General features: G+C 42.1%; 1 protein-coding gene across 5 annotated transcripts in view; it reads right to left on the bottom strand.

Annotated features, from left to right (window-relative positions):
- TIAM1 (TIAM Rac1 associated GEF 1) overlaps positions 1-23,251 on the bottom strand; it is a 284,561-nt gene that overhangs the window by 103,610 nt on the left and 157,700 nt on the right. For 4 of the 5 annotated variants that reach the window (XM_073668317.1, XM_073668320.1, XM_073668319.1 and 1 more), the window contains 2 exons: positions 17,783-17,872; positions 12,929-13,899 (listed from right to left, as the gene is read on the bottom strand). In XM_073668317.1, the coding sequence (XP_073524418.1) occupies positions 12,929-13,888 (960 nt within the window). In that variant the 5' untranslated portion in view covers positions 13,889-13,899; positions 17,783-17,872. The remainder of the gene's footprint in view (positions 1-12,928; positions 13,900-17,782; positions 17,873-23,251) is intronic. The other variant, XM_073668321.1, reaches the window with a different exon arrangement.

Genomic DNA, 23,251 nt, shown 5'->3' with positions numbered 1-23,251 from the left:
AGACTCTCTACTGGCAAAAGCAATCTGGATACATCTCTAAGTAGTCATCAGAGGGATATTAATTACTGCCACGACTCCTGGATCTGACCACAACTTTTATGAGCCGCTTTAACCCTACTCATTCAGAAACCTGACTCATGGGGATTTACTCAGGGACATCATGGTATGGTCTAACGATCACAAATCAGGTATTCCATAAAGCAAGGAAAAAATAGGAACAAAGATGAAAAATTCTCAAAAATAATTCAATGTGCTACTGAAAAAAAAATATTCTATCCCATCTTGTAGGCAAAGTTTAATTAAAGGGTTAAAAAAAAACAATTCTAACATTCCGGAATGTTGCAGAAAGATGATTAAAGGCTCAAAAATAAATAAATAAATAAATATGAAATTAACAAAAAAAAAGTATTTTAAAAAGAAAAAGAATTGTGTTTTATCCAACAATTTGTAAACGCATTAGGATTGTAGCCGGTGGCACTGTTGCATTGAGTTCAATGAAACAGATCAGCTTTAGAGCGAAGTGGTGAAAAACGGTACTGCAAGTGAAACGTAAATCCAGTTTGAAATGCACAACCTATAGAAATGGTCAAAAAAAGGTTCAAGTCATAAAATTGATCAGATTGGGTTAACAAAAGGATCTGCTGGATACAAAATACTCAGATGTTATGTGACTCTGTGACCTGTTGGCAGCTGAAAAAGAAATACTAAATTGTAGGATCATGAACGTCCTAAAACAAGGACGACATCTGTACAAGACATTATACAGAGGTGACAAGTTCTTGATCTATTCACCATATCAACGCTCAAAAAGCGGAGACAACATGACGACCTTATGGCCCCTATAGACTTACAGCAGTAGAGGCAGGAAGACCATATCTACCAGGAACCACCCAAATAAGATTGGGGTCTGGCTAGTGTAGATTATAACATTCTCAAACAGATTTCACCCTAAATTTACACCCCTGATATAGGTCGAAACATGACAGCAGCTCCATAGGGGCTTCCTTAGGGTGGGCACGACGACACTGCCTTGGAAAACCAAGAGTCATTTTGGAGCATTAAGATGAGTGAGAGCTTATGGTGGTAAATAGGGTGTAGTAGAGACAGCAATCTAACTTGGTCACATGGACTTTGCTCAATAACGAACCCTCCACATCATACGACAACGTTGGGGAGATTATTCCCTGAATGGGCAAAAGATGCAATACCTCTCATGGCCGCTACACAATGTAAGGAGTTCCACCAGTTTTCATGTGCAGTAGCCCCTTCAATCAACTGATCATTGGGAGGTAGGGGTTTGTCAGGAGTCAAACCCCCAGGACTTGTCCTACAGAAAGGTAATTGATATTAAAGTCATGGAAAAACATCTGTTGTCTGGTGAAAACAAGTGATCCAAGCTATCCACAGAATCCGTGGAGGTCCGATTGGGAACAAAAGACTCTCCACACCTTCACAAATCATAGGATGAGCTCAATTACTGGAGAAGGACATCATAGTTGGAAGAACAAAGGAACAAGGCAAAGAGGAAGACCAGCAACCTAATGGCTTGATACAATCAAGATAACAGCGGAGAAGACCCTGGTGGACCTATCTAGGCTTGTATAAGATCGGTCTTCCTACAAAGCATTCATCGAGATCGAGCTGAAGGATGTTAATAATAATCTTCCTCTAATGGCTTAGAATGTCCTAGAGAGGCATGTGAAAAATTACCAAAAATAGACAATCCTTTTAAAGAGTTTGTCACCGATCAAAATCAACTTTATGGCAAGATCCTTCCATAAGAAGTAGTCATTCAGAATTAACGAGAAGACTTGGCCACTATTCCTCAAGGAATGCGTTACACTGCTGTAAATATCTCATTTGTGATGGAAATTCTTCATCTGTTTTTCAGAAATTCTCCACCGTTCGCGTGATCAGCTACTCGTAACGCTGCCTTCCAACATTAGGAGTCATTAACATGCAAATTCTCTACGGTTATCAGTCATTAGGGTTTTGCCCTCTGTTACTCTGAGGCTTATTCATCACACGGGCAGTATCGGAGACTCTCTAAGTAATAGTCTTTATGGATTTACATACGAATTGAGGGGATTTAGGACAGTAATGAATGGCCCTCATTCTGGCAACACTGGGAGCACGCGTGGGGGGTAATGACTCGGCCTTGATATTTACTTAACAGCATTCAAGAAAAAAAGAAGGTATTGAAGTAGAGTTGATCTGATCTCCTAACAGATAATTCTGGATGATTCACACTCATAGAAGATACTACAGATGCCACAGGGGTGACCTTTCGGCCTTCGACAGGCCAAGTAACTGAAAAGGAGCTTCATAGATGGTGCTGGTTTATTCGGTTATAGATGGTTGACATGGATAGAAGGAAGCCTTCGAAAAAAGGCGTCGTGTAATACCCCATCACGCCTGAAGGGTTCACTTCTGATCACCAAGGGTTTCAACAATTCGACTCAGTGATCCACTGCAAAAGGGGTTGTCTCATCAGCATAAATGGAAAAATATCAAAATTATTGTAAAAAGCAGCAACTTTTCATTTTACTGCCTATTAAAAATTCTCTGTTTTCAAGACCAAATGGAGGGATTTTTATTTTTCTAGGTTTGCAGCACTAGAGAGTGTGCACGGTTAGGACCAGTGGCTCAGCCATGCCGCCAACCTGAGCTGTCAATCAGGAGCACACCTTCCCTCAACAAACAGGAAACAGAGAGGCAGGGGAGCGGTGTGCTACTGAACAATCGATATTAAGAAAACCTCTGACCCTTGATAGATCATCAGATTGACCACGGGTCTGCAGTTAAGAGATGGTGTTGCCTCTCCTTTCTCTTTTTATAGATCAGGAGAGAAAACATTTGCTCTTTTAGTTCTGATTGGATTATGCATTATGGTTTTACCTATTTTTTTTCTCTCCCATCTCTCGGTTTACCTTGATGGACACATCTTTGTGTTTTGAACCATACTGTAACTATATCAGATAATGAGGTTTCTATTCCAAATAATCGACAATCAATGAAGTACCCCCAAGGATTATCAGTCAACTCCGCTTTTTCGAGCATCTTAAAGGGCACATAATACCACATTGAGTTTCCTCCCAACCTCCTTTGTTCCGAGGATAGATTTGAAGAATACAAGAAAATTTAAAAAAAAAAAAAGATAAATAAGATCCTGGGGGACCACAAGACCACAAGATGAAATAAATTTTGATTTCTAATTTCCATTTAAAGAAGTAACAGAGATTTTAAAACTAAGTTTTCCAAGCTTCCCTGACTATAATATATTTTATAACATATCAGCATCTTGTCAAATCCACCCTATGAAAGGGTTAACTCGGCTCTCGCTAATATAAAAGCTGGAGATGAAAAGTAGCCTGCATGAATTCAGGTCGGAGCACAATGGAAGGAATCTATAATACATAATGCATCTCTTAGCTGCAGGAAGAAGATCACTTATGCATAGCCTTGGGTTCCCCGGATTTATTACGCTCCATTTGTTAATCTTCACACCCCGCACCCCTGGGAGTCTCTTTCTTTCTTCCCTAAACACCGACTGGGCCCCAGAATAGTTTTGTGTTACAGCTGCAGCATATTTCTCTGGGTTTTACGTATTTATGTAACCGGTCATACAGGTTTTGTAGATGAGCCACAATGGTCTCATAGTATAACGAGACTTCCAAAACATTTTGAAAATATAATTTGTTTATATTTTTTGTTGCGGATGAATCATCAATTGCGACTTTTTTTTTCTTTTAAAGTCTTTTTATGCAAATGTTCTGGAGTGATTTTATGTAGGTGTCACGTAGGAGACATCTCCAGAGTGGGGACATATCACCCTCACATTGAACATATGGGGTTAATTATAACTGGGAAACTGAGAAACTTGATTATAACTAGGGAAGTGAGAGGGAGCCGACACTTCAACCTCCATTTAAGTATGGACCTACTGCAGTGATCAGGTAATTACAGCAGAGATCTTCTCTGACACCAGCTAACAAGACTCGGATTTGTTTACGCAGAGGCGGAGAAGTACACTTCCAAGGCAAGAGCTTCCTCTGTTCAAAGCACTTATCTCAGACTTTTGGGAACCAGTGGTCAGTAGTGATGAATATTGAGGTTTACATCGACCTGATATTTATGGGAGATTTATTTTCAGCGTCATAGTGAAGCGACGAACATAACACATTCACGTACATAACTGCAAGGCCATTCTAACCCCTCCAACTTAATATCGCTTCGGATGGATGATGCTATCCATGTCATGTTTCATCTCTATAGAAAGGTAAAACAGCGATCGGAAACGGACAATATCTCCCGCATGGGACCTCCAGGAGCAAAGACATCCTGAAAGTTGGGGATCTGGATTTCCTAAAAGATGTAGAACATCCCACAACCAGCCCCCAAATGAGCTCTCCAAGGGGAGGTATGTGGGCGTAACCTTGATCTAATAAAAATCTGAGTTTAAGTTAAGTTTTGGTCATTTGTCAGTCCTGGAAGGTACAGCTTGCCATGGGTTCTGTCTATTTTCCTAAGGCATATCTCCTCCGCCAAGCTATTTCCGTGACATGAGGTTTAGTACTTTACTTTTGCTATCCCTTTTATCCTATCTGATTGTATAGAACGTATTGCTTTGTTCACATTTTGTAACATCTTTGTATAGTGTTGTTTTGTTTTTTTTGTTTTTTTTTTAAAAGAAACACTGCCTACCTTTCCGGATTTATTATATAAAATTGAATAGCTCTGCTCCCCTTCCTCTGTAAACCGAACCCCTGTAGTCATACGCTACCTGTAACGGGTGTCCAATCGTCAAGTGTAAACGATTGGTGGTGGCAGCTAGTAGTTCTTAGTTTTTGTGGAGTTGGCAGTGACCGTACCGGGGTGTATATAATTAATATACACCATGCGCTGGAATCAGAGGTGTATATACCATACGCTCATTGAGTTCCCTAATAACCGGCCTAGTAGTGGAAACAGCCGGGGCCTCGTCCATCACTCCTCAATCAATTGCGTAATTGTCCTGACGATTGGAGGCAGCGGGGGTGAATTCTTTTGACAAACTGGTGGCAGCGGTAGGATCTGCACGATTCCCATTGCTGCTTTCTGTGACAGACGGCATGACATTTTTGTGTAAATTTTATTAATCGCAAACTATGCAACTTTTTACCTTTTTTGGACCTTTCAAAAAAAAATAAATAAAATAAAACCGCATTTTTCATTTTACACAAAATTCATAAGCAGTGTGCACTTTGACGAATTCGGTGCAAAAAATAAATCAACGATCACCAACTAACAGAAAGTTAATACAAAGAAATTTCAGCTCCTTAGGCTAACATTAGAAACTTTATTGTACCATGATTCAAATGTTAAAAACACTCAAAATTAAAGAAACCATAAGGGATGAAAAAAAAGAAACAAGTGACAAAAAGAAAACCACGCCAAAAGATGAAATTAGGCTTTTTCTCTAGATCAAGAGGACTATGTAGTCCTATGGCATGATAACCAAAAAAACAACACAGGCTTTTCCCCCATGCCATCAAGACTGCAGGCAATATTCCTCTTGTGGCACCCCAGGTTCCTCCTACCTTATGCAGGAAATATACTTTTGATTGTCCTTCTTGCTATTGGCTGCAAAGATGATCATTACTGCCCCCAAAAAGGTCGGAAACCCACAGAAGTAAAAATACATACTACATGCAGACACTGCTATTTTCAGAAGTCAACCTGCCAAAAATAAAGATTTGGGCAAAGATCCAGCTGTGCGTTACCACCACTAGACCACCATCCCATATGCAATATGTAGATATGACTGCTAACTGTGGATGGTCCAACATTACTATATTGCATGAAAGTCAAAAGGTCAAACATGACCACAATGATATGTGGCTTCTGATGGCAGACGCTACAATCCCCAAGTTACAACTAAACATCTATGATGACAGTACAACATGGAGCCCTCGGCCATAATACATGCACAAAGATGGAAGAGGATACAGTGGAATATGCTCACGTCTCACCATCGGTGTTGTAAAACATCACAGACCTTCAGAAAATCAAAGTGAACGTCTCCAGATGCCAAGTGGAGGGCTTTAGATCTCGAGAGCCGCGTGAGAAGCATTTGGTGCACATGACAGATAACCAGGCTTACGTGTTCCCACCTCAGGTGCTCAGAAATTACTATAAGGAAACCCAGATGAGACGTTGACGTACAGTACACTGTGGGAAATCTTTATAGGAAGGGGAGGTGGATCCATCTGTGAACGTTTATATGAGGAAGCTGAATTAACCACAAGACCGTATGCGCCCATCAACCTGCAAAGTTTCCAAACCTTCATCGGTTAATCCCAAACATGTTCGGGTGGCTGTAATCTAAGTGGATTATACATGGATGGGAATTATTTGCTACATCAATTAAAAAAAGCACAATTTACCCATGGTCATAAAGAATGATTCGCCAAGATCCTTGTCCTGTAAAGCCCTCAATTCAGACTTGACGGGCTGCACGGTAACTTGTGGAGATTGCGAGTGGACTCTCACAATGACTGAAAGAAAGTCCATAAAACAAAGCGCAGGACAAGGGGCTAAATCTGACAGCCCCTGATCCACCTCCGGAGGTGTCTGTGTAACCGCAGGGTGTGGTGACAGTCACAGATCAGCTTCTCATTTCCTGAAAATGTGCAAAAACAAGAAAATAAAAGCCATCACCAGTCACCGTCAAGGCTTCCTAAACAGTAGCACTGAGCTGTCAAAACCTAGCAGCCCTTAAATAGAGTGGAGATCATCACCCCCGAGTAGTCCTCTTATCAAACTCCTATAAATACTAATTAAATCAGTTTTCAATATATATTGGATTCTCAAAAACTTGGGTGACAACCAATTTGGTAGGTATGAAAGCTTCCACATGGGTTGTCACATCACTTCTGGACTCCTAAACGTGAAATATACCTCATTATGTAGTGACCCCACCCCAAACCTATTCTTCACCAATTCGGAGAATAGGAAAGGTGGAAGACAAAGTGGTGTCAAATTTGTTTGTGACATGAAACATCCCCAATCGGAGGTTTTTATCTCATTGCTTAGGCGGTGTTCACATTACAGCTCAAAGAAATGGTGGTCTAAGGGCGGCACGGACTTACAATGGGGCCTGTAGGGTTTCGTTCTAGTTTCTATGATTTTGAAGCACTTTTCTTTCTATCAAATCTGACAACAGAGGCTCCAAACGTAGTGTGGACAGAATCTTAGGTCGTAGATGAAAATTGGCCAAATACACAAATTTCGCCAAATTAGCCAATCTAGGGAATACAGAAAACATAGCTGTCGGCCGAACAGCTCTCTCTCCAGACTCCCCCTCCATATACTGAAGCGCTCTCTCTGCGTTCTCTACGAGAGCGCCAATGCCAGACTCCTCCTCCGATCGTATCATCAGTCCCATCAGACATGCTGAATCCTCCTGCCCCACAACTTCATTTGTCGGTGGGAGAGTTGGGAAGATCCCATACACATTAGATTTACAATTGAGCCTGCTGATATATATATTCAGACGACAGTCTAATGCGTATGGGGACCTCACACCTCTCTCCGGTCAGATAATATTGGGGGAGATCAGAATTGTGTAGGTGAAGTTACTACAAGTCTTTAATAATATTATTTTTTTCATAAAGGCCAAAATGGACCTTTTGGGACTTGGGTGCGATTGCAACCTCTGCAGCCCCACCCCACCAAGTCTTTGTGCCATTTGGCAGGGAATGGGGGGGGGGGAATTTAGTGGCACTTTTTGATATTTTTTTTTATTATTTTTATTTATTTATTTTTTTTAATGCAGCAGGTCATTTTCCGAGAAGAAAAAAAAATGTTAAAAATCAAAAATCCAGAAACCTGCAGAGAGCGCACTGTCTCCATGCGTGTGTTGCCCTCAGTTGGACTCTGTACTGAGCTTATGAGTCTATGACCAAAACAGGATCTCTGTGGTGAGACTACAAATCACAGCACAAAACAAGAATTCTGCAAAGTTCAGCGCACATGACTATGTGACTTATTGCTAGTAGAGTATTTAAAGTATTTGTATGGAAGGCCGCATTCTTGGCGGTCACGTCACACCAGTAATATACTGCATAATGGGACAGGACATCTGTGACCACAGTGCAGATGATCTTCACATGTTCACACCGGGGTCAGGGGAAGGCGAGACGCCACATACACAATACTAGTAAATATTTGCTTGTGCAAGTCATTCAGCCACGGATATTTTCTATCTGCCTATGGAGAGACCCATGGAGATTTTTGGCAACCCCCCCGACTCACCGACCAATATGAGCAGACACTGTAAAGGGTCGCTCTACCGGGACCGGCAGCTTTCAACCGTTTTCTTTTAACAGTAAGAGTAGTTTCCCTACAGCGCCCCCAGTGGAGAAATTAAGCATTACAAAGAGCCCATTCACACCAATAGGCCTACGGTACATGAGAGTGGGGCATCTACACCAGACAACTCCTTGCACTGAGCCCTCAACTTTATTAAGACCCGCCGATATGTATGGGGATCTTCCAACTAAAGGACGACCACACACCTTAGATAGCTCCTTTTCCGCCCCCACTATTCCCCACAATCCTATAGATACGACTTTTAGTTGAACCAAGCTTACTTGTGTTTCCAAAGGAGGGCAAGTCATGTGACAAAAAAAAAAGGATTGGGCATATCAAAGCTAAACTGCCCAATCCATCTCCCCCTCCCCAACATCTGCCATCATGGGAGAGCCAGGACATGGCCATACACATTAAATGCTTTGAGAAGTCCTACAAACCATTTCTTGAATTTGTATACAGTGCTGGCCAAAAGTATTGGCACCCCTGCAATTCTGTCAGATAATACTCAGTTTCTTCCTGAAAATGATTGCAATCACAAATTCTTCGGTATTATTATCTTCATTTAATTTGCTTGCAAGGAAAAAACACAAAAGAGAATGAAGCAAAAATCAAATCATTGATCATTTCACACAAAACTCCAAAAATGGGCCGGACAAAAGTATTGGCACCCTCAGCCTAATACTTGGTTGCACAACCTTTAGCCAAAATAACTGCGAACATCCGCTTCCGGTAACCATCAATGAGTTTCTTACAATGCTCTGCTGGAATTGTAGACCATTCTTCTTTGGCAAACTGCTCCAGGTCCCTGATATTTGAAGGGTGCCTTCTCCAAACTGCCATTTTGAGATCTCTCCACAGGTGTTCTATGGGATTCAGGTCTGGACTCATTGCTGGCCACCTTAGAAGTCTCCAGTGCTTTCTCTCAAACCATTTTATAGTGCTTTTGGAAGTGTGTTTTGGGTCATTGTCCTGCTGGAAGACCCATGACCTCTGAGGGAGACCCAGCTTTCTCACGCTGGGCCCTACATTATGCTGCAAAATTTGTTGGTAGTCTTCAGACTTCATAATGCCATGCACACGGTCAAGCAGTCCAGTGCCAGAGGCAGCAAAGCAACCCCAAAACATCAGGGAACCTCCGCCATGTTTGACTGTAGGGACCGTGTTCTTTTCTTTGAATGCCTCTTTTTTTTCCTGTACACTCTATGTTGATGCTTTTTCCCAAAAAGCTCTACTTTTGTCTCATCTGACAGAGAACATTCTTCCAAAACGTTTTAGGCTCTCTCAGGTAAGTTTTGGCAAACTCCAGCCTGGCTTTTTTATGTCTCGGGGTAAGAAGTGGGGTCTTCCTGGGTATCCTACCATACAGTCCCTTTTCATTCAGACGCCGACGGATAGTACGGGTTGACACTGTTGTACCCTCGGACTGCAGGGCAGCTTGAACTTGTTTGGATGTTAGTCGAGGTTCTTTATCCACCATCCGCACAATCTTGCGTTGAAATCTCTCGTCAATTTTTCTTTTCCGTCCACATCTAGGGAGGTTAGCCACAGTGCCATGGGCTCTAAACTTCTTGATGACACTGCGCACGGAAGACACAGGAACATTCAGGTCTTTGGAGATGGACTTGTAGCCTTGAGATTGCTCATGCTTCCTCACAATTTGGTTTCTCAAGTCCTTAGACAGTTCTTTGGTCTTCTTTCTTTTCTCCATGCTCAATGTGGTGCACACAAGGACACAGGACAGAGGTTGAGTCAACTTTAATCCATGTTAACTGGCTGCAAGTATGATTTAGTTATTGCCAACACCTGTTAGGTGCCACAGGTAAGTTACAGGTGCTGTTAATTACACGAATTAGAGAAGCATCACATGATTTTTCAAACAGTGCCAATACTTTTGTCCACCCCCATTTTTAGGTTTGGTGTGGAATTATATCCAATTTGGCTTTAGGACAATTCTTTTTGTGTTTTTTCATTGATCACAAATTAAATGAAGAGAATAATACCAAAGAATTTGTGATTGCAATCATTTTCAGGAAGAAACTGAGTATTATCTGACAGAATTGCAGGGGTGCCAATACTTTTGGCCAGCACTGCATATATGAAAGAATCCTGTCACATTTCTTTGATTCTTTTCTTAAAAGGGAGGAATTAAACCTCTCAACGTAACTGTAAATAGAGATGAGGGGTAAATTGAGATAGGCGGGGGGGGGGGGGGGACAGGACAATTTAAGATTCAAGGCAGAGCAGAGACCGCCATCATCACAGATAAGATGAAGCTAAAGAAAACTTAAACCAATTAAGATGCATGTAAATCGGGCTGGAATCCCTTTGAGTATTCGGGGCACTAAGTGGACAGAAATGTGAGTTAACAAAACAGGATTAGGAGGGAGTACTCAGCCAAGATTACTAACCACTAGAGAGGAGACCCCCTCAATGGGGGCAAGAAAGTGTAGATTTAGGATTAACCAATCTTAAAAATAACTTCGACCCTTTTCTCAAGATCAACATTTGAAGAGCGTGGTTACGGTAGCATGAATCAAAAACGACGGTTAACCTTTAAAAAGGGAACCTGTCAACTAATTATTTTTTATCTCACAAATAGTACACTTTCTAATATACCAGTCGGTGAAGACAGATTTCCACATTACTGAGATTGGAGATGACAGTTGGTGCTCATAAAGTTCTATGGAGAAGGGAGGAGCTAGAGGCAGACACCAACATTCCGCTGCTAGTTCTACTAAAGTGACAGTTACAGCTCTCCATAGAACTTTATGAGCACTAACTGTCATCTACCTCAGTAATGGGAAAGTCTGTATTCACTTGAGAATTTTGATCAGTCCATGTGGAGAAAGAAGATTTTGCTCAAAAGAGGTGTAAAAAAGTTGCATATTTTCATGTGCACTATAAAAAAATTAAAATGACTTATTCTTTAAGGTAAAATACTTCTGACAGGTTTGCAAGATGTAAAGAACAGATAGAAAAGAGTAATACACTAAAATCTGACTACACGGGGTTTTGTTTGTTGTCTGTTGCCATAAAGACCGTTATTATCTATATAGGTGCTGTACTAACAAAAACATTGGGAAAAAACTGACCGCAAAGTTGTTTTGTGTTTTATTTTTGATGCACTGGGACAATAAAAAAAAAGAACACGCAGAGGACAAGTCCTTTAAGCATATTTAGCAGAGACGTGTCACTATATCAGAGGATGGAGAGCTGGCACCAAGTCCGACACCAGAGTTCAGGATCAGTCACGTGTTTCCTCAGATATATGGTACAAGAGTCTTTGCGGTTTACGGGAACATTGCTTCCCCTATAAATATTACATCATCACACAGAGATTTTTATCATTGTTCTCTAGAGCAAAACAGTTTCCATTTCTAGTGCAATAAATATTTCACTGGTCGCTGCTGGTTACAGAAAGCGGTGAACTTCCGAAATAGATTTAGGAGATATGCTTCCTATGACAACTACTCCGGTAGAGAGAGAGAGAGACACGTACAGTATATACAAATACGTGTTGTGTGTGTATACATACACTTACAGTTAGTCTTGTGTTCCAAATGCTTCAGACAGTGCATAATACACATCGCTCGGCTGCTGCAGAACCTCCTAATACACATCACTCAGCTGCTGAAGAACAACATTTTAAACATCTCCGCAGACTTTTATTTTTTATTTTTTTAAGACCATTTATTTTGGATCAATGTTGGACAGGAATCTCCTCTTACCCTTCATAAAGAGGTTCTGCAACAGCTGAGGTGTGTATCACATTTTGTAGAACAAAAGAGTACTAGATCCGTACTATAAATTTTAAAGAAAATCTGAATCTAATAACTTTTGTGGACTTTCCATATTTTCCGAGCCGGTAGTCCTGTGATTTCATATGGTGGAGGAACTCCGCACTGACTTCTTACATTCTTATAATTTACAGTAGGGGACGCGTTACCCTGCATATACCGTACATAAGATTTGTCAAGGTCTTAGAAATAAGAAGCAGCTAAGTAGAATTTGTAGACGTTCCTGAGAAAGCTGGGTGACGTCCACCTCTACCTCTAGAGGAGCGAGACATGAAGCTGGGTGACCTCGCTCCTCTAGAGGTAGTGGTGGACGTCACCAAGCTTCATGCCTCGCTCCTCTCGAGGTAGAGGTGGACGTCACCCAGCTTCATGTCTCGCTCCTCTAGAGGTAGTGGTGGACGTCACCAAGCTTCATGTCTCGCTCCTCTCGAGGTAGAGGTGGACACATGAAGCTGGGTGACGTTCACCTCTACCTCGAGAGGAGCGAGGCATGAAGCTGGGTGACATCCACCTCTACCTCGAGAGGAGCGAGGCATGAAGCTGGGTGACATCCACCTCCACCTCGAGAGGAGCGAGGCATGAAGCTGGGTGCCGTCCATCTCTACCTCTAGAGGAGCGAGACCTGAAGCTGGGTGATGTCCACCTCTACCTCGAGAGGAGCGAGACATGAAGCTGGGTGATGTCCACCTCTACCTCTAGAGGAGCGAGACATGAAGCTGGATGACACCAAACCAACATTACACTTAAAGGTGACATTATAAAAGGCAAATCTTTACCTGAGTAGTTTTCGCCCGGCGCCCATGCATGATGTTACTATGGCTGAGCTTCAAGTTTGTAGCCCCCTCGGACAGACAGTGTGACTTCCTGCAGGGGAGGGTGTTGTAGTTGCTGTAGGACGGCGCCTCATTGACCGAAGCAGCTGACGTTTTGTATTGGACAGACTCTGGTGAGTGAGACACCAAATTTCGACAGTAGATCATAAACTTATTCCTGGGGACACCGTTGATGGTGGCGAGCTGGCTCTTCTGAGGGTACAAGTCTGTTAAGGAGTTGGCACGTTGGGAAGAGTCCAGCTGGGTGGGAGAGTCTCCAGGATCAATCCTTATGGTTTCTTCGCAATCCTTCTCTTCAGTGGAACATAGAATCTCCTCGGTGCTCGTTAGGTGTTCTTGGCTCAGGTCCGAGAGTGAAAATTCGAGGCTGTCTTCCCTCCATATGTCGGCTGATTTGGAGCGCTTCTTCTTAAAACTGGCAGTATCCAAGAGGGTGGGCCCGTTGGTTATGTACAGCTGAGATCGACCGTTTCCGTCAGGGTAGTAGGCGGATTCCTCACCGTAGAGTCTACCTTCTTCAGAATCCTGCATACTCTGGACGGAGGCCGCGGTGAGGACTGTGCTGCTGTTCAAGCTAGGAGTGACGGAAGAATCTGTGTGATAGGAAACGGGTCTCATGCCCATGTCTGCCCATCCTCGGCTGTCGTAGTCATCGAGGGTGCCATCCTGAGAGTAGGGTTCCATGCCATTTTCTGCAAGAGACTGTGGGATACTGGGAGTACTACTTGACCTGTTGCTAACTTCTGAATTACGGTGCACCGGTTTCCCAGAAGAAGCATGCCTCGTACGGCGCGAAGCTTTGTTGGAGATACGGAGAGAGCGAGAGGTGTGCTTGCGGCCCAGGCTTGGGTGCTCTTTACCGTACAAAGCTTGCTCTACATTTTGGCTTTCTGCGTTTCCCATGATTTCACCGTCTGAAAAAAATATAAATAAAAAAAAAATTACTAATTGTATCCAACAACGACGGTGCAGCATAATAAACCTTAGCGCTTAGCTTCAAGAGTTTTCCGATGCTGCTCGCTTCCACATCGGTGGAGAGCGGTGCCATCAAGGACGTTACGACCCCACACATCTGCCGAGACCAATACTTGCCGATTGTGCACGCGTCTTGGCAGGAGTGTGGAGGTTGCAATGTTATCGCCACAGGAAAATGTTAAAATGACCTTAAAAGGGGTTCTCCAATGCCACTCAGTTCCACATCAGGCGGCGTAATGCGTTGATGATGTTGGGTCTACAAGTGCCTACCAGGACATTCCTGTAAGCCTCCTGCAGATGGCCGTCCCAGTGGCATGTATATTATGGTGGCAAGTCTAAACCATGCCTTCCTTGCCTTTCCTTTGGCATAGGGAGCAGTGCCAAGTCTATACCCCGCTTTCACAGCAATGAAGTAGCCATATTGAATTCAGGAGGACCAATAGGTCAGGTAGGGTAGGGGAACTATCCATGACTAATGTATTATTACTTTTCAACGCCAGGGTGGAGGGTCGCTTTAATTTACCATTAATTTCAACATTCACAGAAATATCTAAAACAGCACCTCACTAGTCCACGGGCCTTGTCTGGTATTGCAGCTCGGCTTCATTTAAGTGAATGAGGCTAAGCTGCAATACATACAACCTGTGGACACATATGGCGCTGTTTTTTTTTTTTTAAGAAAACAGTCATTTCTAATCCTAAACAACCCCTTTAAAATAGAAAAACTGATTGCACCTGCTGCGTATTATAGCACGCAGGTAATATGTGCACAACAGTAACAATTAACGACAGTAGACAAAGAATGGAATTCAGACGAGACAATATAAAAAGGAGACTAATATATTCCAACACAGCAATTATATAATACATACACGTGTCACTCAGACAACACAAATGACGAGGTCTAATTAAAGCTTAATGATTTAATAAATGTAACAGTTTAATGTTCTCATTAGGATAATGCTGGTGCTATTGACTAAGCATCGGAATGCAACAGCATAATGTTTTATCTAAAGGAAATGCATAAAATATTTTTATTGGTAAAAAGAAAGATATGTAACTTTTCAGAATAAGGGTACAGGAGGAATAACACAATTTCTGGCCATAATTGGATTTGTATCCGGCATTTTGAACAGTTTTCCCCACTGCAGGCTCCATCTCTGCAATCCACTCTGAGCTGGTGGGAGACTATTTGCTACGAAGTCTCCCATACAAACCACACAGAGGTTTTCCTGCTCTTCATTCTTTAGTTAGCACACAGACAAAAGCAGCATTGGCATGGAAGACATTATATAACAGGTCTGAGCTGTGTAGATGTGAATCCAGCTCAGCGATTAGGTAAAAGACTTGATAGAAAGCTCAGAGAGGTATTTTATGAGTCTGCCTCTGCTCCTCTTCCATAGACTAATCCATAGCAATCGACAGAAGACTGAATTGGCCATTCATTTTTCAGAGTGAATGATGAGTTCAGGAGAAGGGGGGAAAGAAAGAAGTGGCTCATAAATGGGGAAGGAGGCAGAATTTTCTATAATTAATACTACAAATTTTTCTTCTATTCACCTGTACTATTGACTTATGCAAAGTCTGTTGACAGTAGAATTCCCATTTTTAAAAAAAATTAACTCTTTAAAAACTAAGCTTAAAAAAATAGTCAATTTAAAATAATAATAAAAAAAAAAAAACACTTTGCAAATTCCTCAGAAAAGGGAACTTGTCACGCGATTCATGCTGTCCACACCACGGATAAAATGAATCAGAGCCTGGCTACACAACTGCATCAAGGTAAAGCTGCAAAAATAAAATAAAAAAAACTAAGAAATAAAAAAAAAAAAAATACAAGAAGTTCATAAATATACTAACTAATCAAAGTGAAAAAAAACACCAAAAAGGGGAAAAGTAGATTCAGACCAACCGCATTTTCCCAGCATCTCAACGCATTTTACAATTTTTCGCCATTTGTACAAAGCAAACAAAAAGTAGCAAGAAAGTAAAAGGTGAAGTAAACTATCCGCGATGCATCCCAGACGTAGTGCAGCTATTTGCAGCGTCTGCCACAAATCGGTCAGTCAGATGGAAGTAAAGTATAAGGGAAGTTTCTCAAAGGGAAAATGGATGGGTGACCTCAATTAAAAGGGAAAGTCTCGACAAGGCAGAGTGACCGGTGACAAGTCCGTTGATGCAAGAGGATAAAAGGACGCTGTCACTTCCCCTTGAGGTAGATTCAACCGTTGAAAGCTTTTCCGCTGACAGAATAAAAATGTATGAATGTGAAAGAGCAATGCCTATAGGGAAAGATCTAATGTCTGCTTCAAGTGCACGGAGCGCGCTTACAATGAGGCTTTCATCACGGAGGGCAGCACAGAGGAAAAAATATACAGAAAGCTGCGCACCTCTGGGGACATTCTGCCTTTTAGGAAAATGAAGTGAATATAGAGGGTTTAAAAGGAAGCCATCAGCAGGTTTGTGCTACCCTGACTAAGGGAATGAAGTAGGCACTGAAAGCCCAATTCCACGGCTGTTTTTCAGTAAAATTAGTGTTTTAATCAGCAGCGTGAAGAAAGCACTCGAGTGCTCCCTATTACGCGAGCGTGCTGCCGGGGCATGAATACTAGGTCTCATTGCAGCAGAAAGGGAGGGTGTTTTACACAGATCTCCACAATGTGGAAAGAAGATAAAGTATCTACAGTCTCAGGGAGGGGAGAGAAAACATGCTACAGAAGAGAAGGAAAGCCAAGGGAGAGGAAATCAGTGCAAGATATTAGACAATGATATGAGTTAATGAAGAGAGCAGCACTCAGGAAAACAGGCTTTACATACAGCCTGTATTACGGAGAGAGACGCTCCCACAAGAGAAAAATCTGAAACTTGCATCTGGCAGCACAATAGATATCAAGGGGGTCTGAAAATGAATGAAGATTGCACATTGAAATCTAGAGCAATTTTATTAACTAAAGACAACCACTAACCACTGTAAAAATATATTTATCCCTCTTCATTGTCAAAACTGTATTTAGCCTTTATTACTTTGAATTTGAGAGTTTATTGAATGGACTAGGGCTGATGGACTCATTAATTCCTTAAAGTGAATCTGTCAGCAGGTTTTTGCCGTGTATTCTGACCGCGGCATGATGTAGGGGCAGAGACCCAGATTCCAGCGATGTCACTCACTGGGCTGTGTGTTGTACTTTTGATTTAAAAAAAACCCACAAACACAGTTTACTCTGCTACAAATATAGCAGAGCTCAGAATGCTCAGCTCTGTATAACCCCGCCCACACCACTGATTGGCAGCTTTCTGCCTATGCACAGTATACACAGAAAGAGGCCAATCAGTGGTAATAGCGGGGTTATACAGAGCTCCTGATTAAGGAGGACTACATGGCAGCAGGTTTACTAGTCATGTATTGATAATCTCCTGGTTACAAAACTGATTTTATCTAAATTACAGCAAGCAGCGCAGTAAGTGACACATTGCTGGAATTGGCGTCTCTGCCTCTGCGTTATGCTGTGCTCATATTAGGTGGCACAAAACTGGTAACAGTTTCCCTTTAAGTATATCATATGTATACCCAAAGCAGGTCCGCACACAACTGATTGGAGGGAATACAGGGTATCCTAAGGATAAGTCATCAATATGCAAGTCCTGGTGAACCCCTTTAAAGATGTTAAGATTCATTAGCGGCAGATAATACATGGAAACCATCAACAAGTAGGTTAACAGATTTCTTTTTTTTTTTAGGACTCCGAGGATATGAAGTGTCAGGGGGTAAATGATAAGTGGGAACGCTCCGGTATCATCGCTATACACAGGTAGCACAGTCACCTCTGGCAGAGGAACAACGGAGTCAGCATCACTCGACATAGGGCCTTTCTGCTTCCTGGTTATTCATTTCTTGTTTTGGCTGAAGAAGTCCTGAAATTAAATAAAAAAAAAAAAAAATTACTATTAAAAAAAAAAATAAAAAAAAAACAGAATTCTAGAGATTTTTACATTTGCGCGACCCTGCAACTTTACACTATAGTGATCATAGATCGGTCGCCTTGGTTGAATTCAGAAGGAAAAACCTGCCTATATTTCACTACAGAATCAGTATGGAAAATATATCATAAAAGAATGGACGAAAATCCCCTTCATAGATGGTACGGAAGGAAGCAAAGGCTCCGAGCGAAGAATCTGACGCTACTATGGAGCAGCTTCTAAAATAGGCGGCAGTGTCAGCAACCCAAGGCGCCTTCTCCTTGACATGTTTTACCAGCGAGTTGTATTGTTTTATCTCAATACCCAGGAGATCGCCACTAAAAACAGCCGCGCTGTAAGGTTACAGAGATGGAGAAAGTTCTGCTGTTATGCATTCTGACCCCTCATCCGTATACGACGAAATAAAAGCAAGTGGAAAAACTGCACGAGAACCACCTCAAAAATCTCTCTCAATCACTCCGTGCCAATGAAGGCGGAGATGGCAGGGGAGACCGTTCCTGTGTATTCCCCGCACTAGGAAAATACATTTAATGATAATAATGTTCAAGAGCAAAAAGTTAAAAAAGGGGCAGAAAAGGACGACATATCGCAAGAACATGCAATCACTTCATGTTCTTCTATGGGTAAAATTGCAGAGTGCAAATTAAGATTTAACCAAGAACGGAGTAATTTTTTTAATTTTATTGTTTGTGGCTCATAGCCTGTGTTAATGGCCCCCATTTCAATCTTGCAGCAGTGGCCAAACAAGCGCACAGCACTTACAAGCTCTTTTCTATTGGCTTTGTAAGCGCTGCTCTGAAGCACTAGGGTTAGTGCTCAATACAAGAGGCAAGGGGAAAGAGGCAAGGGGAAAGAGGCAAGGGGAAAGAGGCAAGGGGAAAGAGGCAAGGGGAAAGAGGCAAGGGGAAAGAGGCAAGGGGAAAGAGGCAAGGGGAAAGAGGCAAGGGGAAAGAGGCAAGGGGAAAGAGGCAAGGGGAAAGAGGCAAGGGGAAAGAGGCAAGGGGAAAGAGGCAAAGGGAAAGAGGCAAGGGGAAAGAGGCAAGGGGAAAGAGGCAAGGAGAAAGAGGCAAGGAGAAAGAGGCAAGGAGAAAGAGGCAAGGAGAAAGAGGCAAGGAGAAAGAGGCAAGGAGCAGAGCAGTTTGGACAACACATGGATGCCGTCAGTTCAAACTGTCAATCAAGCAGGATAATATAGGGGACAAACTCTGTAATGATTGCTGGGGTTCTGTCTGAAGGGACCCCATTAATCCTGAAAATGAAGGTGTTGCTGCACAACCTGGTACAGAAACTCTTGTGGCACAATGGCGCTCCTGGCCCCCTTGGCTGTGCCCGCAACTAGAGCTGGCTCCATTCTCTTGACTGGAGCCACTTTGCAGCCGGTGGCCGGGTACAACCCTGTATAGAGGTAACAATGGGGGATTCAATAGGTCATGAAGTAACTGAGCATCTAAGCGATGTGCCACCACTTAGATGATGTTTGGCCGAACATGCCTATGGCTCCCGCCCGGCTCAGTGGGGCTTTCCGAGAATTCTCTGGTGGTGGCTTATTTGTCTAGAAAACGCATTTATCTTTATTAATTAAAAAATAAATAAATAAGCCGCCTAATCTCTTTCAAAATCACGTGTTATGAGAGTTAGAAGACCACCGTATGCCAATCCCGCTGGTCAACCGAGGTTCGATAAACCTTAATGAATATAGGGGACTTTACAGAGATGGGAATACCACTTAAAGTTCAGAAAAACATTCATTCATATCTAAATTGTTATACTTTCTGGAAAAATTGCGTGTAAAGTAATTGTCTGAAATGGCAAATCTTCCCTGCAAGCTCGATGACAACCCTTTCACTCTCGGAACAAATCACTACATTGGTAGTCACCGAGAACTTTAACGTATTCTTTTTTTCTAATTTTACAGGATGATTGTTCTACGAACTTTCCAGTGAGGGGTTAATCGTTCGACATTCGAGGTAAACCGTTCCTTGGTCTGAAAATGGGACGTTCTTCAGGAAACTTTTGCATTATATCCAAATCCCACAATGAAAATACAGGTTTCTTGTGGTTTTGTAAGGAAACACAACTGTGCAATGTACGGAACAGCAGATTGCACGTGTAAAAATAGATCCGTGGTGGGAGTCTGTTCTGACAAGTCTCATCTACCAGTGCGAGCGGAGCGCTACGGCAAGAATAGAATAAGATTACGTAAAATCTTCCGAGTGCTTGACTCCTTGATAAGTGGATGAGCTCAGATTCTGACACTACAGTCACAGCCATGAGTTTACAGGATATATGGTATGTTATTTAATTTCCTAGACGATCGTGCATGGCTTACAAGTCTCCTCACTCTGACATGCCAGGCTTGGCTTGTCACTCCCCACAAGGAGAAACGTTACCCCCTTGGATCTCGGTCAGACACCTCTCACCCAACCAAACCAGATCTCACACTTTGCACTGACGAGGGGCAATACCCCCGAAATGCTGTCGGCAAATTGAGATTCTGGTTCTGGCTTCTATCCCAAGTCATGTGACAAGGCTCGTCAGAGAGTCGATATTGACTTTTAGGATTGCTACTTCCTATATGGTGAAATTAAGCAATCAACTTAAGTCAATGGGGTTGTTTAAGCCGGACAGGACAAATCCTCCAGCCCTAGGTGCTCTCCACTTTCAGCCACGAAAATAGATTCTTAAAGAATTATTTCCCCCTTCATTATGGCTGAATTTGGTAATAAAAGCACACAAAAGTGTGTTTCGGCATCTCTAAGTATTTCTGGCTTTTCCACCTGATGGTCCAAGGACTGGATAAAAGTTTCAAAGTTTTTCTGCCGTGCCAACCATTTGGAAATTTTTTCAAGACTCCTCACTCCCATATATTTGTAACATAATTTGACGATGACTTGATAAGAGAAAAAAAATAAATAAAATTGGACCAATTTTGGGGTCAGCCATTAGGATCGAGTATATTAGGGCCCCTCTTTAGAGAAGACTAAAGTCAGCCAATTTTGGCGGGATTGGACAACCATCTGATTAGCGGCCTCTCAATTCTCCACCCACCCCAAAAGATTATGCCGGGAAGAGAAAGATTGGACATGTTGAATTACTATGCCCAATCGTCTCACTCTGCCATATATGTCTACTAAATTCGCTTCAATAGGACATTCTGCGAGCTGTACTAAGGAATATTCCCCTGCAATACACACACCTATGTCCTGTCCTTTGCCATCACTGCATTGAAGGGAAAATAGAAATATATATATTTATATCCCATTTTCGCCATAAATATCTGACAAGTGCAAATCCCTGGGAGGAAACACCCCTTTAAAGATAACCATTAAAAGAATACCCCCTCGAAGTCGAGGTATACTGTCCCTTTAATTATCAAGTGCACACTCCGCCAGCAGAGATTGATGGTCTCCTTCCTTTATGAAATATTATATAACAGAATCGGCCAATCAAGCTTCAGCAAACAGCGGATCAGCTCAAATTATGTAATCAGGCATAAAAAAAGAAATAAAAATCATTGCATTCAAAAGGGAAAAAAAAGTGGTTTCTATGGAAACGCGGCAGAAATCGGCTCATTATAAGTTCAGAAATAAAGTTTGGAGAAGAAGCTCATCAGGAGGAGCAGCGGTGATGAAGCCGAATATAGACATTACTTAAAAGCAAAACTTGGCTGAAATTAAACTCTGCATTTCCCCCTCCCCCCCCCAAAAAAACACAATACATATTTTCAAAAATAAACAGTGTTAAGATATAAAAGAGAACGTCAAATATGGTGTCAAAACTGCAGGCAACATACTGTAGAGCTGATACATAGGATTATGGAAAAAAAATCCATTATTAACTTGCATTTTTTTATTTAAATATTTCCACATATTTAAGAGTCCAGTGGGCGGTCCTAACCGATGACTAAGTCTTTATTACTTTGCATATACAGCTGTCAATCACCAAGTAGGATTGCCCACTGGACTCCTGAGCACTGTAAGAACAGGACCTGAGCCCGCTCCATACAGGATGGGTGCCGGCTGTGTTATGTAAGACTCCCATTAATCCCCTTCACCAGGGCAATAAACAAAAAAAATGCTAATTAACTCTTGTAAATGTAAAGAAAACTACATTGTTCGTGCTTTATGGAAGCAGCTAACCCGTAAGTCAATGTTTGACCCTTTAACAAGCAACTGAGAGAATGTGTTGGACGAGGAGCAGGGGGCTATGAAATTTGGATCTTTGCCGTCAGCCTGTTTAGACGGCAATATAATCGTGAAACAAGCGTTCGTTCACAATCATCGTTCAGCAGAAATGCAGAGAAGTCACCGATGCACCAGATTTATGAAGGGTGCAATGTCTGCTGCAATATATTGGTAAAAAATATTGTCCACAGGCACAACATTTTTCCCAATATTTGCTAAATATTAGCATATGTCAGAGCGAATCTCTGCATGAACAGCATCACTGGTTCTGTACTAATAGAAATGTTGTCATATAGAAGAAAAAAGTACTGAAGAACGCATGTACATGCAATATATTGGTGTACAGGCCGCCAAGAAGACATGGAACTAAAGAATATTTCTAGCAATGCACCAAATTTACCATACAGCGGGCGACAATGTGATGAATTTGGCAAAGTTCTGGTTTAATTGTTTCCGGTCCAACTTGAGGACAGTAATAATAAAGCTCCCTGATAAAGTCCCGTTTGTCTCGAAATGTAAACTCCTAGGTGACAACTTATACAAAGTTCCACAGGGAACTAAGAAACATCTAAATCGCGAAGATTAAAAGTGCCCGTAACCCATGACTAAGCAGAGGAGATTCCGATGGTAACAAACATGGAAGCAACGTAGAACCAAGTAATTCATTACTCACGTCCTGGAAACGTTTAGAATCAATTAAAATACGAGAACGTTGTAGGAAACGAGAACCGTTGACTGTGGAGCGGATTTTATAGGAAGAAATCGGCCTGTGTGAAGACATGCAGTAGATACTTTATGGATGAATGACCAACTGATCATACTCGCACCCACATGGCGGCTATGACAAAGTTGTAGGGTTCAGTCAGTTTTACCCCGTACGATCCTTTAAAAAAATGTCCTATATGGATGGGTGAAAATAGTCAGGTTTCATAATTCCTATCCACCAGGAGTCGTCATCAAGAAACCTTTCTGGTGATGGGATTCCGAAGAAGGTGCAAACGGGATTCCTCAATTGTACGGGAATAAGTATCTGGATACAATATGTATAACACAAGATGGACTGAGGACTATTATGGCCAACCTCATTGTGTCAGCTCCCACCACGGAGAACACAGAGGAATGAGCTACA

The sequence above is a fragment of the Phyllobates terribilis genome, unplaced genomic scaffold (assembly GCF_046119375.1).
Source record: "Phyllobates terribilis strain yellow unplaced genomic scaffold, ASM4611937v1 Scaffold_2__4_contigs__length_985480577, whole genome shotgun sequence".
NCBI classification, from domain to species: Eukaryota; Metazoa; Chordata; class Amphibia; order Anura; family Dendrobatidae; genus Phyllobates; species Phyllobates terribilis.
Note: the sequence above shows the minus strand (reverse complement) of the source record. Positions and strands in the feature narration are given on the sequence as shown.